The sequence below is a fragment of the Alternaria infectoria genome, assembly GCF_024043175.1.
Source record: "Alternaria infectoria strain BMP 0036 chromosome Unknown scaffold_3, whole genome shotgun sequence".
NCBI classification, from domain to species: domain Eukaryota; kingdom Fungi; phylum Ascomycota; class Dothideomycetes; order Pleosporales; family Pleosporaceae; genus Alternaria; species Alternaria infectoria.
In genome coordinates, this window is record NW_026250692.1 from 500,407 (window position 1) to 515,711 (window position 15,305).

Consider the following 15,305-nt stretch of genomic DNA (forward strand, 5'->3'; position numbering starts at 1 on the left):
CCCGCCCTTAACAGCCGGCCGCGCCCATTCTGACTTCAGAGCCTTTCACTCCTTCGGCCTTTGACGTGTCCCCTCGTTTGTCAGACGTCTTTGAGCTCCCAACAAAAGCAACACAATCTGGAATCGAGCTTCAAAGATCTACGCCCGTCATGCAACCCTCATTAGCGTAACGCAGGAGCACGCAGCGGCTATGACTGAAACTTGGCATACGTCGCGGACAGGACATCGACGACGATTACCGCGTTGAACAGATCCCACGACTTCCCCGCCATTACGACACTGCCTATACTTTTTCTTTCACTTTCTTGCAGAGCCGTATACAGACTAGGGCGACGACATGGCGGCGACCGAAGTCGAGAGGAAGAGCAGGAAGAAGTCCTCGCACTCTTCGTCCAAGACTGCGAAGCCGCGCTCCTCTTCTAGGAAACCACGCGTTTCGGCTTCAGTGGCAGACATGTACTTGCAAGATTACGCGCCTCCGGTCCAGGCGACCTCTCCTCAGCGTGCAGCAGCAACGAGGCCTCCCCCGACCCTCTATGGCTATGCCGCGAGTCCGCCTCAGCACTCCATTTATCGCCAGATGCCTGGGTCCTTTCCAGAAGACAGTTACCGATATGGCTCTCCGCCACCGCAGCCTGTTCAGCCATACGCTAGTCAATCAACGATCCGCTTTGCTTCTCCGCCACCCCAAGAACCCCGCGGTCAAGGCCCTTTCGAACAACAATGGAATAGTCTCGACCGAATGGCCGCCAAATCCTACCTGAATCTTCGCGATACGGCTGGAAAGAGTGTCACGAAACTGACGACCAACTGCATTGAGCGGCCCACCGCAGCTGTCGCTACAAAGAGCATGCAAACGTTGTGTCGCGGAGCTGCGCTATACGATATGATTAGTTCGAAGTTCGACGCAGTCATCACCAGCATTGATGACGATCACTTCAGCGGCAAAGAACAAGACCTCATGATGGAGTTCAGCGAGCAGCAGCAAGAAGAGGCTCAGAGAACGAGCCCTCCTCTTGGTGAACCAAGACGCCGACGCCAACACGAAGTGCAATCCCACTCTAGTAGCGATAAAGGGTCGAATCATTTCTCCAAAGTGTGGCTATACTCCAACTCCCGATTACCACCACATCTGCCGCCTTTCAAGGTATATCTACCAACGTATCCTCTACTTTGCTTGGCCGCAACCTACTCAGAGAAGGCGTACACGCCGCCAGGCACGAAGAAGAATCCCGAAATGGAGACTTTCATTCCTGCTGATTGGCGTAGCGGCACAAAAGCTATGGTACTCAAGTCCATCCCTGTGGAAGAACTGAATACTATCGTCTTCGCTATTCGCGGAAGCCAGACCTTTATGGACTGGGCTGTCAACTACAACTCGGCACCCCACAGCCCGGAGAAGTTTCTTGACGACCCGTCAAACCTGTGCCACGCTGGCTTTCTCTACGTGGCCAAGAAGATGATCAAGCCCGTGGCAGAACGGTTGAAGGTTTTGCTCCAAGAAAACCCCGCGCGTTCAAACTGCAGTCTACTCATCACCGGACACTCCGCGGGCGGAGCAGTCGCGGCACTGCTTTACGGACACATGATGAGCACAAAGATCAATTCTGAGCTTAATTACCTGACCAGCTTCTTCAAGCGCGTACACTGTGTCACGTTCGGTGCGCCACCAGTCAGTCTGCATCCTTTGAAGAAGCCTGATGACAAGCGACATCGTAAAAGTCTCTTCTATGCCTTCATCAACGAAGGCGACCCGATACCGCGAGCGGACAAGAGCGTGCTGAAAAGCTTGCTGAAACTCTATGCCAGTCCAGCACCTGTCGCGGCTTCTAACCTTGCTTCGACCGTTGCATCGATGTCTAAACCCAGCCTTCTAGACCCTTCGCGGTCTTCCCCACCGAAACCGAAATCGAAGTATGGATTTGCCCCGCGCCTTAGCAGGCCCTCCAAATCTTCACTACAAACGAACACTACAAACTCGACTTCTTCTTCCTTGCCTGCATGGCCAATACCGCAGTGTACATTGTCACCTGCGGGGCGATTGGTAGTGTTGAGACAACGAGTCGGAAGCAGAAGTGAGGAAGATATCGAGGCAGTAACGGTGGACGACGAGATGTTGAGGAAGGTTGTATACGGTGATTTGCTGAAACACCAGATGACCGTCTACAAAAAAAGGATTGATAGCGTGGCTGTTAGGGCTGTCACCGCGAATGGGTGCTGAGTGGCCGAAATGGCTGTACACGAAATTGATGACCGCACACAGAAATGAATGAGCGATGAATCTATATACCCAGTTTCTTGATCTGCTGTCCTTATACTGCCTGTTTTCCCGTCTTCCAAGCACATGCGCCCCAGATTTGGGGTCATGCCATTGTGAATTCTCCAGGCCCAAGAGAGAAGATGTTTGGAGATAAGCAGACGGGTTCTTTTGCATGATGATTGGTACAGTCTTTATACACCAAAACTCTGGTTCACACAAGTCTCATCTGCAGGGTTGCATGACGACCACTGGACTGTACACGACGATTAAGACGGATGCTAGAGTGCATGTTGATGATTCGAAATACACCAGCCCGTTCGCGTCTCGATGGCCTCTGCACTACATACAGAGGGCAATTCGGTATTTGAAAACTTTCTTTAGGCTCAGTGAGAGATCTCCGCCTACGGCTCGGCATTATAGACTAGCCGAACGCCAAACATACATACATAAGATACCTTGCTTCTTCATTATGTGTGTCAATGTGTGTAGTTCAGCGCTCAAGTATCTAACATGGTGTCATATATACATACTTCGTGAAGCAAAGATCTAAACGTTCTAGCGACGTGCATACACTAGGTTGCGGAGGAGAATGCGTGGGCAACATAATCTACCACCATGATTTAACGGAGCAAGCCCAGACTAGGTACTAGCAAGCCAGGTATCCCTTGCACGATCTCCCTTTGACGATTGCAATCAATGTAAAGTCGCCATTCCGGGGCGGGATGACGGAAGGGAGCACTTTGTAGTTTAGTAATCTCCACCCCACGATATATATCCGCCAGCTCCCCAGTGTATCAATCAATGGTATTCTACCAATGTCAAGTTCTCTACAAGCCCAATTTCTGACGTCCACAAGTCCTCGTATACCCACATGCGGCCGGTGGGCAACAACTCATGCGCATGGCGAGGATCAGTTGACGAGGTCAGGCGTGCTGATGAACTACACATGCTCACCCGCCAAATCAGCCTTCACCTTCTACCTCACCCAGGCAGCGCATCCGTGCATGTTCGTCCATGGCTGATCACATCCTTCTTCCCGCTCTCTAATCACGACTGTACCCTCGACAAAATATCAGCGGTACGACTCAGCAATGCAGGCAGCCATGTTGTCGCATACTGGTAGCACCTGCGGGACGCCGTCGGCGAGAAATTGCGCCGATTGCGGATTATCTTCCGCTGAAACTCGTCCGCGTCGCAAACAACTGGAGACACATTGCGTCTGCCCAAGTCAAGAGAACACAGTATCACGCTAGACAACATACAGGAAGACGTCGACAAAAGTATAAAACATAGGCGGACGGCGCTTCTACGGAATATCTTCCACGCATCTCGCAACTGAAGACGACACAACAACACGACTTCCCTCGGCTCGATTACTACATCAACAATCAAAATGGCGATTATCCAGATTCCCAGCGAGTACGGGTACGTTCAAATGCAACGGCAGAAACCTCAATGCATTCCCTTCCACGACCCCTCACCAAAGCCCACCCACAAACTAATTCACACACACACAGTCTCGTCCTCGCCGCCTGCGTCTCCACCTTCTTCGTCGGCGCCTGGCACGGCGGCCGCGTCGGCGGCTTCCGCAAAGCAGCCAAGATCCCCTACCCCTACGAATACGCCTCGTACGAGCAAGTGCAAACCGCGTCGCCGCAATCCAAAGCCGCAATGCTGGCCTTCAACTCGGCGCAGCGCGCGCACCAGAACTTCAACGAGAACCACGTCACCGCCCTCGGCGCCATGCTCATCAGCGGACTGAGATATCCTGTTGCGGCGGCGGTATTGGGCGCAGTGTGGAGTGCGAATCGCGTGGTTTACGCGGTGGGTTACACCAGGAGTGGCGAGGATGGTGGCAAGGGGAGGTACTATGGCGCGCTGTGGATGATTGCGCACTATGCCATGGTGCTTATGAGCGGCAAGGCGGCTTACGATCTTATCATGGCTTGAGTGGGCTGGGTATGTGGGTACACGCAGGTTGCATGGAAGACGGGGCAGAACGCTGGATTGGAGATGTACTGGAATGTACTTGAGGATATTGAAGAACATGTCTTGGTACTTCACGGTCAGGCGCTACCTGCACCTCGTCAGATTTTGACTTGGTGTGATATGCGATGAGAATGATCCGCTTAATACGAAGATGGCATGTGTCCCGTTCCTATCTCTACGGCTTCGAACTCTCTTGTGTTATGGAAATCTCCGACGTTCCGTATCAATCCACTGCTTCAGGATCTAGCAGAACACGAGCTAAGCCTGACTTGGTTTCGTATCTACAATTTAAACTTTTATACGTGTAGTTCACACACCATGCCGTACTGCAGCAATCGATATGCCTCAGAGCTCCTATTTAGAGGTCGTCTTTACACCTCCGTCTTTCCAGTGAGCCCTGACTTCTCCAATGCGATTATAGTACCATGTATATCCTAGACCTGGTTAGCCGCTTTCATAGTTGCATGTCAACTGACGGAAAAAACTCACTGGGAACGCGGCAAGTAGACAGAGAATGTTGCCACAAAGGAAGATGCAGACAGACACAGCAATCTGAACAAGAATCAGTCTGGCGTGCTTCCACAGCTCATCCGCCGGCACACGGGAGTGTAGGACGATCACGGCAATGGGCGCTGCAAGCACCTTCTGCATCGTCCGTCGGCAAGTGTCTTGGAGGGTCAGGAAGCCGTTGCTGTGGTTGCTGTTCTGAGATGGGCGGGTCGGCAGTTCTGCGTGCAATTGAAGACCTCGGATCAAGCAAAACAGACCAAGGGCAACCGTAACGTTCAGGACATTGTGATAGCGTGTTGCAGCCGGGCACTCGAGCCCCCTCTGCGCTAAACGGTCGCATTGCTTGCGAAGACGGCGGTCGGTGGCGAAAGTAGATGCTATGAGGCGCGCAATCTGGACAACGAGGAGAGTGAGAACTGCCTGTACGCCGAGAAAGAGGATAGCATGCAGGACTGCCTTGGCATACACAATTGAGCGAGGACCACGGTTGGTGCGTGCCAACAAGGATACTGGTCCTGAATTCGGCGGTGAGATCCCGACGGTGTCGTCGACGAGAACGTAGCTATGCGTCTGACGGGTGCGACGGGATAGCCAGATGCGGGCGATCTCAAAAGCGATGGAAAAGATGGCGACGAGGAGCAGAGTAACGAGTGCGATGTTGGCTGTCGTCGAGAGATTCATGGCTAGGTAGAGAGGGAGATCTGGGGTTCAGAGTCAGTGGGTGTTGTGCTTGTCGCTTTGGATAACGTACTTCCCCGCCATAGCTCTTGCCATACGGACTGCATGGGTGGATCTTGCTTTGACATGCTGGTTGCGGGTAGAGTTTGATCCGAGGAACAGGAGAGATTGATGGGTGGAAGGGCTTAAGGCGAACAATCGATTGCTATGACGTGGCAGGGTGGAGGTGAGAGCGCCTCCTCCGTCGCGCCTTCCTCACGTTGGGCACGACCATGAACTGTGAATCATTCGGTTGAATCATATTTGTTTGCTGCTCTTTCACTCTAATTGACTCACTCCCGCTCGTACATGCAGAACTCAAATTCGACACCCTGCTCCTCAATCCCACCCTCTTGGATCTCCTCTCCAGTGAATGCCTGCACTTCCTCTCTGCTCGCGTTCCTCCAAATTGTTGTCTCTCCCAGATTGACGGGGAAAAATGTGTCGCACTCGAATTCCTTCTTTATCTTTGTGAGGAGAACTCGTTTTGTCTGCGGAAGTTGAAGCGCCGTTTCGTATATAGTTGCTCCGCCAATAACAAAAATCTTATCCAGCTCTATCGCTGAGCCTTGGAGTCTGCTATCATCCTGCTTCTCGAGCTGTGCTATCGCATCCAACACACTGGAGCAGACCATTGGTCCTTCGACCTCCGTATTCTTGTCTAATTTACTTTTGAACTCTTCTGGCTTCGACGTAACGACGATGTTTAGGCGATCTTTCAGAGGCCGAAACTTGGGGGGTATGCTCTCCCACGTCTTACGACCCATGAGCACAGCGTTTACTTTCTTGGTGCTCGCCGTGGACGCTGAAGGCGATGTACGCTTCGTGACTCGCGCAAAGAATCCCATCTCTTTTTTCAGCTGCGGCCATGGCAAGCCTCCACCTTTTCCAATTCCGAGACTCGGTGTGGCTGCAAGAATGAGAGTCAGAGTTGGTGGTTTAGGTGGCATTTCGGAGACGTTGATGTTGTGCGTAGCTGAGTTTTCCATCGATGTCGTGTTGTTCGGCTTGGTAGAAGAGCGTTGGTCCGGCATCGCACGACGTGTCTGGGTATTGGATAAGCTTCGGGCACTGAGAGCTTGATCGTGAAGCCGAAATGCAAGCTGTATGAAGGTTAGACGTGGGATGTTGCATTAGTTGCACGCGGGCTTGCGAGCGGCGCTAGCGGAAACAACAGAACGTGATCCAGCCGCAGAGGTACGGACGTTTGCATGTGTCACGCCATGCTATTTTATGCTTGTGACACGTTTGCGCAATGTTGTGAAAATCCCATCTCTTCACGTTCAGCACGGATGATTGATGACTTGCATACGAGTTGACATTCCCGCACGAAAACGAGTTATAATACACAGGCCGGATACCTTCGATCATGCACAAGAAAATCCAACACCTGAACGCACGCTGACAATACGACACGCTGCGCTGCATCATTCCATCGTGGCCGTTCCAAACCCCCACGCCGGAATGGTCAAGACATTGAACGCCTAATAATTACACCTTCGCAATGCCGCTACCAGATCGGAACCATTTGCATGGAGAAGCAAAACCTCGTACAACCCCTTTCATGCAACGTCGTTCTTGTTTATCGAGTTTCCAATGGGTATCTTTTGGGTTATTTTAAGGCTTGCTGTAGAGCAAAAATCCAGACTTCCTCCACATACTCGAATACTGGTTACTCTATCGCGGAGGAGGCATGCCATACTATCCGCTTTCGCCACCTTCACCACTGCTCTTGAGTGGTATCGATAACGATATCTTCTTTGGCGTGCCACCATCTTTGCCAGAGTTGACATTAGGCGACTTCCGACGCAAACTCCGCAAACTTCCAGAACTGGCGTTACTAGATGTGGAAGCGCGTCGCTTTGGCCCAGCAGAGGTGGATATGCTTGCGAGGAGTTCGTCCTCTTCGTCCTCCTCTCTACGGCGCTTCTCCGATATCCGTTCTGGTGGCGATCCTGCGGAGGTCGAGTTGGGGGATGTACTTCCTTCTGGCAACTGGGTTGTCGACATTTTGTGAGCGGAGGCGGGCATATCGGTGGCGAGGTCGTCCATTTCGGCATCGTCGGCATCATCATCTGGATAGTTGACGAGGGGTCGCACTGGCGATGCGCCATTCATGGCCAACTTTCCGGCCCCAGACAAATGATCATCCTCATCGTCTGATGTGTTGAAATATGCCTCCTCATCTGGGTCTGCATCTTTCAGGCCTTGGCCCCACTTGCCACCATTGACAGCCGCGGCATGTCGTGCAGGTGTGTCGCTATCCACACTCGTAAAGGAATTGTCCATCTCTTGGGTCGTTACCGGCTCATGGTTCTGATCATACTTGAGTATCAGGTTTTGGAACGTATCCACGTACGTAATCTCCTGTAATCTTTCTCTATATGTCTCGACAAGATGCTGAACAATCATCTTGATGTTCTCGCGCCTGATGAATTCAAACAACTCCAAGCACGCCGAGTTGAGGAGATTATCGCGCGGCATGGTCTCGTATAGTATCTTCAAGATCGGTTCAAACAGCTCGTGCTGGATGATCTGGCGGTTGTGCGTCTCATCGTGAAAGCCGAGAACAGTGCGGAAGTACTTGAGAGCGGCTAGAACCCGTTAGTGGAAGCCATCATATCGATGTAGGGGGACTCACTAAGCTTCAGATGCTTCTCTGGGCAACCCATGAGCTGGGCAACCCGCACTGCCAGACCTTCTGATAGAATGAAGTATTTGCTACGGAAGGAATGTTGACGGATGAAGAAGCACAGAACCTCGACTAAATGGGCGTAAAGCGATACTTCTTGCATGGATAAGTCATCCACTGCAGCATGTTAGTTTGAATCACAAGGGGACGAACAATCACACTTACTCGACTCTCGGCCCTCAAGATCCTTGAGAGGCTGGAACAACTTCCTCGCAGACTCGTCATAGAAGTTCTGTATGAAGGAGTCTGTTTGGGGTATAGATGGCAGTTGCCCCCTCATTTTGGCCAGGAAGTCGCTGTTCGTCCGCCCGAGGGCTTCTATGGAAGCTGAGTTGGCATTGGGGTCAAGGAGGATCTTGATCGCATCAGCCATCTGCGCTTTGACCCCAAGGTCTACCTCAATGAGAAGTAACTCGATCAAGGTATCGGTGAGCGGTTTTGACTTTTCCTGAATGGCCTTGAAGATGTAACTTCGCACCATCAAGGCATCATGGTCGATCAGAGACACCAGTATGTCGGTTCCTGCTACGCGAACTGAAGCGTCCTGGTGCTTGAGCGCAAATTGTATCACTTCCAGCAAGCCACTGCTGATGAAGTTCTGATATAGCTGTGCCCTAACGTTGGCTTGCAAGCTCTTCGCAATTGCGCAGCATTGCTGGATGAACAAGACGGCGTCCTTCTTCCTCGACAAGTTCTGCTCTTTGGGGGAGAAAATGCCGAAAAGCTCTTTCAAGAATGGGCCGTTCGCTTGGAGATGCTGGACGATGTCGACCTGGTGAAAGAAGATGAGGGAGTTCAGAACGCTGAAAGTAGGATCGTCGAGGATGCGCGCAAGAACCACGTCTTTGAGGTATTGGAGTCGGTACGTGTAATGTATTTTCCGTTTGATGTTTTCGTCTTCTATCCGTACGACCTCCTTGAACTTGGATTCATCAGCGAGATATTGTCGATGGTTGGCTTTGTGTAGAGGAAAATCCGGGTCGTCTGCGCAATGTCAGCAAGCCATGTGAGAGGTCGCGGGGGCCGAAACTCACATTCCAGAGCCCCAACGACACCCAGAACCACCGGGTCTGTTACGACGTATTCAATAATGGCGGTATCGTTGAGCAAGATAAGCATCTTTACGATGCTGCACAGTCGATGGAGGTCTGACACGCTTTCGAGGTCTTCGGCCATATCCACCAAGGGGATGAGTTTTGGTATATAATCTTGGGCGAGTATGAACTTGGCCAGGGCTTCGCGGCCGCCGGGCGTCGAATTTGCAGCGCGCATGTGGTTCTCGATTTCGTGGAGGTTGCCGAGGTCGGGACTGGGAAGTAGGATGGGACTGATGTGATCGATGTCGTCTGAAAGACCATCGTCTGTGTCAGCATTAGCTTGCTGGAAGCTGGGGACGATTCATGTCACGTACCCTGAGCGAGGGCTTGCAGCCGCGATTGAACTTCATTGACAAAGTCCCTGTTCTGCGTCAGCATACGACGTGGACTCGGAAAGGTACACGCGGCTCACCATATGCTAGCACAGCCCTCGGGCTCCTGGAAGCTGAGGGCCATGTCGGTGCCATTTTGCTCGGTCCATACAATGAGCGTGTCTGCACATGTTTAGCTGCTGCGATGCCATGGGCGCGGACAGGCGCATACCCTGCTGTTTCTGGTAGCCGTCGTCTTTGGAGATGCGCGTCTCGAGGAGTTGTCGCGACTGGTCGTCCTCGGAGAGGACCACGATCCTCGCTTCCTCCTGCTGCGGTCGCACAAGTTAGCCTGGAACGCCTGTTGGGCCAGATACCGCGACAAGTGCGCCAACTGTGAGGGTGCCTCGCGGATCATGTGGGGGAACGTACGCTGGCGACGACGCCCTTGCAGAAGCCGGTGCCTCTGTCGAACCAGTCGTTGTTCTTGAGTTCGTAGACCTTGACGCGCTTTCGTTCGCTCGCAGGCGGCGGAGCGACGTTTGCCATAACCGGCGGCGGCGTGTCGACACTCTCCGGCTAGGGCGTGTACCCTCCGGAGGCAGGCGGGCGGTCGCGATCGTTTGCGCAGTGTGCAGCGGACAATTGGCGGTGGATGGGGCGGAGGTCGGGGGTGGGCGATTGGGGCGGCTGCGTGTTGTGCTGGCGGATGACGATTAGGAGGCGCGGCGGCGCTTGCGGGCTATCGCAGAGCTCGGGAACGCGACAAGAAGGGCGTGGATGGGGCAGGCCCGGCGCGCGCAGCAGTCGATGGTACAACGCGATGGCGCGGTGACGGGGCAGGGTGATGGAGATCAGCCTCGGAACACTTTGTCGCGTCGTGGGTCGCAAAACGAAGGCGGGAGAGCGCACAGGGCCTTGGCCACTAGCTGCTTGGAGCGCAATGCCAGTGCGTGCCTGGGCAGGTAACCACCACGCGGAACCCTGGCGAGCGCGGCGATGTGTGGGCGCGGTCTGCGAGGTGTGTGTTGCGGGGTAGTAATCCGGTATGCAGTCGCCCGACCCGTTGCCAGCCTTGGTGTGAAGGAGTGCAGCTTTCGCCTCGTATGACGGCGCCCGCTGAGATGCGCGCTTGCCCACGCCGGCTTCACTGACGCAATCAGCTTGGCACCCACAGCTCCACCAGACGCCGCACCACCCATCGCAACCTACGCCCATGGCCCTTCACACGCACCTGCCCGACTGGCTCTGTGCCCTCGTCTCCAGGGCTACCTACCTGAATACGTAGGCAGACAGACAGGCAGGCAGCCCTGGGGCTACCCATTCGTCACGTGCCGTTGGCGGTGCACTGGGTGGATAAGCGAGGGGATGACTATAGAGGAAGGCACCATGGTCAGACAACCTTCGCTGTCTCCCACTGCGACCGGGCCGCCCATTGCCATTTGGCCTGCGATACCACGGGGCGGGGGCTCTTCGCTGCGCACGCCACTACCTCACGAGCAAGGCTCGTACGATCCACTCTCGGTAGATGCACAGCGCGTCTACCTGGACTTATCTGGGCTGGCATCCGAGAGTCTCGACTTGCTGTACATACGTCCTTCCATAGCGAAAGTGGTGCACGAGCTGCAGAGCTGACAGCCACAAGTATGCATGCTGCGGGACGCGCTTCTCCATAGCTGGCCGCCCGCCCACCTTCAAACGTCCCCCGGCGCCCATCCCAATGCCACAGTGCGTCGTGGGAGCCCATGGCACTGCGCGAGCCGTCACCGTTGCGAACAGCTCGATGAACCATTACCTAGGCAGACGCCTCGTCATATATCCTACGAGCCTCGACACTACTAACTATAGACACGGCACACGTAGATGCATCGGCAATGGTCTAGCCATAGTCTTCCAGGGTTTGGGGATGATAGCGCGGGAGGCCAATCACCAATGGCACACGTTGCGCCATGTTCCGCGACCATTGCCGCATTCGTTAGTCCGTGGCATACTGAGAGGCCAGGCTCAAGTGCTCCTATACGAAGCTGAGCTGTGTCGGCGGTCGCTAAAGCAACTTGGGATTGTTTATCAACGCCTGCTAGCCTTTTCGAGTTTCACCAGCTGCGCCTCACAGAGGGATCTGCATCTGAAGCGCTAGAAGCAACGGCGCATTGACAGAAACCCAGTTCCCACGCTACGCAAGTGCCTCTCCCGCCCCGACTGTTGGGAAATCATAATTATCCATTATAGATTACGCTACCCCAGAAGCCAAACACCTTCCGCAAACCCCTTCGACCTGGATCCTAACACATTTGCACCCCGTTCATCACCAACTACCAATAATGTCCACGTCCATGAAACACAGGAGCATACCAGCAGCATTCAACCAAAAAGACCCCATTGCTACGATAAAGCCTCTGAGACCCACGTCCGCGCCCTTTACCAATTTTTCCAAGCCTTTGGCACACGAGGATGCGCCTGCTGCGAACCCCAAATTGGTCGCCGCTGAAGAATTGCAGGCTCGGATCAAAGCCGCAAGAAGGAGTAGAACCGCCTCTCAACCGCTGCCCGAAGCAGTACGACGGAAACTCGACCACTCGTCCGACCTCATACACCCAGCCTTGCGCGCCAGGAGCGGCGTAACACCGAACCCTACTCGTACCGTCAACCACAGACCCAAGAGCCGTGAGGGCCTTTCCATAGACGCGGTGATTCGGCGACTGTCCATGGAAATTGATGAGCAAAACCGTGTTAGAGGACGCGGTCCACCCGTGTCAGGCCAGCCTTTGCATCTTTCGGACAACATACCGCCAGTACCCACTCTACCAGCATTCCCACCTGCTGCGACTTATCGTCCACGACCGCGCCAGACCGCGAGCAGTAGGTCTTCCATGACCAAACGACGGAGTCCTTTATCCAATGTTTCTTCTCCAGACGGTAAGCAATACGGCATTGATGGTTAACAAACCCCGCTAATCCTAGGTGCAGACTCGGCGGAGACGTCTTCTCACACTTCCAGACGTACTTCAGCCTCTTCTCGTAAGCAGCCCTAATTGATTCGACGCTCAACTGCTCATGTTCGCGACAGGCACATCCAAGTCTGAAGAGTCCAAAGACGACGACGATAACGACGAGATCGTACGCGTCATCAACCCACAACCTGCAAAAGCCACTTTGGTCAATCGAAAACACATATCTGAACCCCAGACTTTGCCTCAACCTTCTGCTCCCAACTCGCGGCCTACGTCACAGCGTGCCAAGAGCCGCAGCTCATGGCACACCATTTCCCGACGCAGCATACTGTGCTCTGTATGAGTGCTGCAAGTTTGATTGCTTTGACCACAAAGGCTCCATTTTTCGACCTATTGGAGAACCTCTGCACCTTGCATTTTAGCGTGATTTTACATCGGCCAAGGCGTTTTGGCAATACAGCGCTTGGGGCCGATATCTTACTCCTCTAAACTATTTCATTCTTATCACGACTGGGAAGGATTTGAGCGTTTAAAGGAGCACAAATGACGCAGGAGTCCTGGCGTTTTTGCAAGTGTTTCAGCACACGACATTAGTGAGCATGGTCCACCGCAAATTTTACACATCCACGTAGATAGTTGCCAGTAGCAATCACGACAATCTTATGACATGGCTTCTTTCGCACGCTGCGTCGACTCGTCTCTGTTTCGGCAAACATAGGCCTCGCTCGGATTCTTCGATGCATCCCAAGCATGTTATCGATGCAGACCCACATGGCTGGAAGTGATACATGCGCGACGCATGCAAGGCGCAAGCCACAGACGGGACAAGTTCCGAACCTGGTCAGCAATACAGTGTATTGCAGTAGTCGGCGCTCCGTTGGCCCTCTAACAAGAAATCGGACATTGTCCGTGTCAAACAGGCTAGTGGAAGGTGGTCGCTGCGCGATAAGGTGCGGCGTTCCCGGGTCTACCGCCTAGGCAGCCAGCCATTGAACCAGGAACGTGGCTTTCGGATGCAGGGTCGCTATCTGCGGCCCAGTTCACGGGCCATGAATGAGACGGTCCGTCTCAGACTCTCAGCTTGCGTGATAGCAGACCATGTGTGAGATGTCTGCTTTGCTCGAAGACTCGACGACGACGACGGCACGATACACAAGACCTGTAGCACAAGCGGGCGTCAGGTGGAGACGGGTATGGCGGCCGTTCCTGACGATCATCCGTGCTGGTAACGATGGTTTCGATTACGCGAACGGCCGAACGTCCACGGAACGTCTAAACCCAACTTTGTCCGCGGGCTTCCAACTCGTCAAAATGCCCATGCACGACTCGTTGACAAATTGTCAGCCAATTTGTGACGAGCCGCTGAAGCTTTCGACGTCGCCGTCATGGCCAGGTGTATGCCTTGGGTGAACAGACACCTGGGACTCGATTTGACATGGCGCGATACTACCAGGTACCGGGTCCATCGTATCATCGGGGATAAATGGTTAAATGCTTCGGTCCCAGATTGGCGACACACGGGGCCCCTTTGAAGGACGTCATGCCCCGGGTTGATCAATAGCGTGACGCGACGCCGAGGTTTTGGGTCGCGAGACTGTGATCTTCACTCTCGGACCCTGGGACTTGAAGCCCCCCCGTGTTGATCACCGTGGCGATCGCATGCTTGGATCAAGTCGAATGCAGGGCCGGCAGCCAAGTTTGCATAGCACAAGTTGTGCGAGCTAGCTATCGATAAGCCCTTTGATCGGGCTGGAGGCCACTCCCGAAACTCCGCAACTCAGAGCGCCAGACACACCTGCAGCCCCGCTATGAACCCTTCAGAGCGGACGAAAGAGGCACTTCTCGGTATGTGCCATATACGCTATGGAGATGCAGACACACGAGAGCCCGTCAAGCGCATGCTAACCCTCTTGCAGCAAAGACCGAGGCACTATGCACTTCCATTGTCGACAACCGGAAAGATGACCCATGGGGCGGCGACGGCTACCTCTCCACCATTCTTCGCGCCGTGAAGATGCAGGATGCGACCGACTACTCGGAAGACGACACACGAACCGAGTTTCCGCCGGCATTGGACTATGCAACGTCTGCACAAAGGGAGCTGGTCATTAGAGAACAAAGTGCTGCCTTGGTGCGTCGCAAGCTTCCATACCGCACGCCAGCTTTCCCAACGCAGCGGGGCTGGGCTAACAGTGCGTAGATCCGAACGGCACAAGGCATCTCCACCCTCATCCGCGCTTTACAAGAACTCTGGCTCTTCGGCGGCCTCGACACCCTCTCAGACCCCGCAGATGAAGAAGCGAACCGGACAAAGGCCCTTGCGGTTGCGGAGATGATTGAAGCCTTGGCTAAGCAGGGACCCGGTGGTGCGAGGCAGAAGGAAGATGGTACAACCAAGAAGGAAGAGACACACTGCGGGTCATGAGCACACTGGGCTATTGGCGTCTGCTCTGTTGGATGTGGACGGTGGATCAGAGAGGAGGCGTAGCGGACGAGGACGAGCGACACTTGCGTTTAATACCCGAGCACTTTCTTACATCAGCACCAGGAATTACCATTTGACCCTCAACCAAACGCTTTTGCCCAAGTAGCCGCTGCACTAGTGTTGGAGGCTTTCTGTAGGGGCTGGCAGAACACAATCGGGCGACTGCTTTGAGCTCCCCGAGAAGGGGAGATTCCATCGTACCGTTTAATGCATTGTCGTTCCAATATCCACTATAGAGGGGTTGGGGAATCGAAGCAGCGATCAACGACAACCCAGCAATAGGGGACTATAGC

The 15,305-nt window shown here is 53.9% G+C and overlaps 5 protein-coding genes across 5 annotated transcripts; 3 read left to right on the forward strand and 2 right to left on the reverse strand.

The window, feature by feature from the left end:
* Positions 1-337: 337 nt before the first annotated feature.
* J4E92_002421 (uncharacterized protein) lies at positions 338-2,079 on the forward strand (the record flags this gene model as incomplete). Its single annotated transcript, XM_051493825.1, has 2 exons — positions 338-1,819; positions 1,939-2,079. The coding sequence occupies 2 exons, from the start codon at positions 338-340 to the stop codon at positions 2,077-2,079; spliced, it is 1,623 nt and encodes a 540-aa protein (XP_051355504.1).
* A 1,574-nt stretch (positions 2,080-3,653) lies between these two features.
* Positions 3,654-4,210, forward strand: J4E92_002422 (uncharacterized protein; the record flags this gene model as incomplete). Its single annotated transcript, XM_051493826.1, has 2 exons — positions 3,654-3,685; positions 3,778-4,210. 2 exons carry the CDS (start codon positions 3,654-3,656, stop codon positions 4,208-4,210), a joined length of 465 nt encoding a protein of 154 aa, XP_051355505.1.
* Positions 4,211-5,769: 1,559 nt separating this feature from the next.
* J4E92_002423 (uncharacterized protein) lies at positions 5,770-6,510 on the reverse strand (the record flags this gene model as incomplete). The annotated part of the gene is made up of 1 exon (XM_051493827.1): positions 5,770-6,510. The coding sequence occupies one exon, from the start codon at positions 6,508-6,510 to the stop codon at positions 5,770-5,772; it is 741 nt and encodes a 246-aa protein (XP_051355506.1).
* A 667-nt stretch (positions 6,511-7,177) lies between these two features.
* Positions 7,178-10,125, reverse strand: J4E92_002424 (uncharacterized protein; the record flags this gene model as incomplete). Its single annotated transcript, XM_051493828.1, has 8 exons — positions 7,178-8,070; positions 8,118-8,285; positions 8,334-9,152; positions 9,203-9,529; positions 9,580-9,626; positions 9,678-9,759; positions 9,809-9,908; positions 10,009-10,125. The coding sequence occupies 8 exons, from the start codon at positions 10,123-10,125 to the stop codon at positions 7,178-7,180; spliced, it is 2,553 nt and encodes an 850-aa protein (XP_051355507.1).
* A 4,210-nt stretch (positions 10,126-14,335) lies between these two features.
* Positions 14,336-14,952, forward strand: J4E92_002425 (uncharacterized protein; the record flags this gene model as incomplete). Its single annotated transcript, XM_051493829.1, has 3 exons — positions 14,336-14,372; positions 14,444-14,658; positions 14,728-14,952. The coding sequence occupies 3 exons, from the start codon at positions 14,336-14,338 to the stop codon at positions 14,950-14,952; spliced, it is 477 nt and encodes a 158-aa protein (XP_051355508.1).
* Between the last annotated feature and the right edge of the window lie 353 nt (positions 14,953-15,305).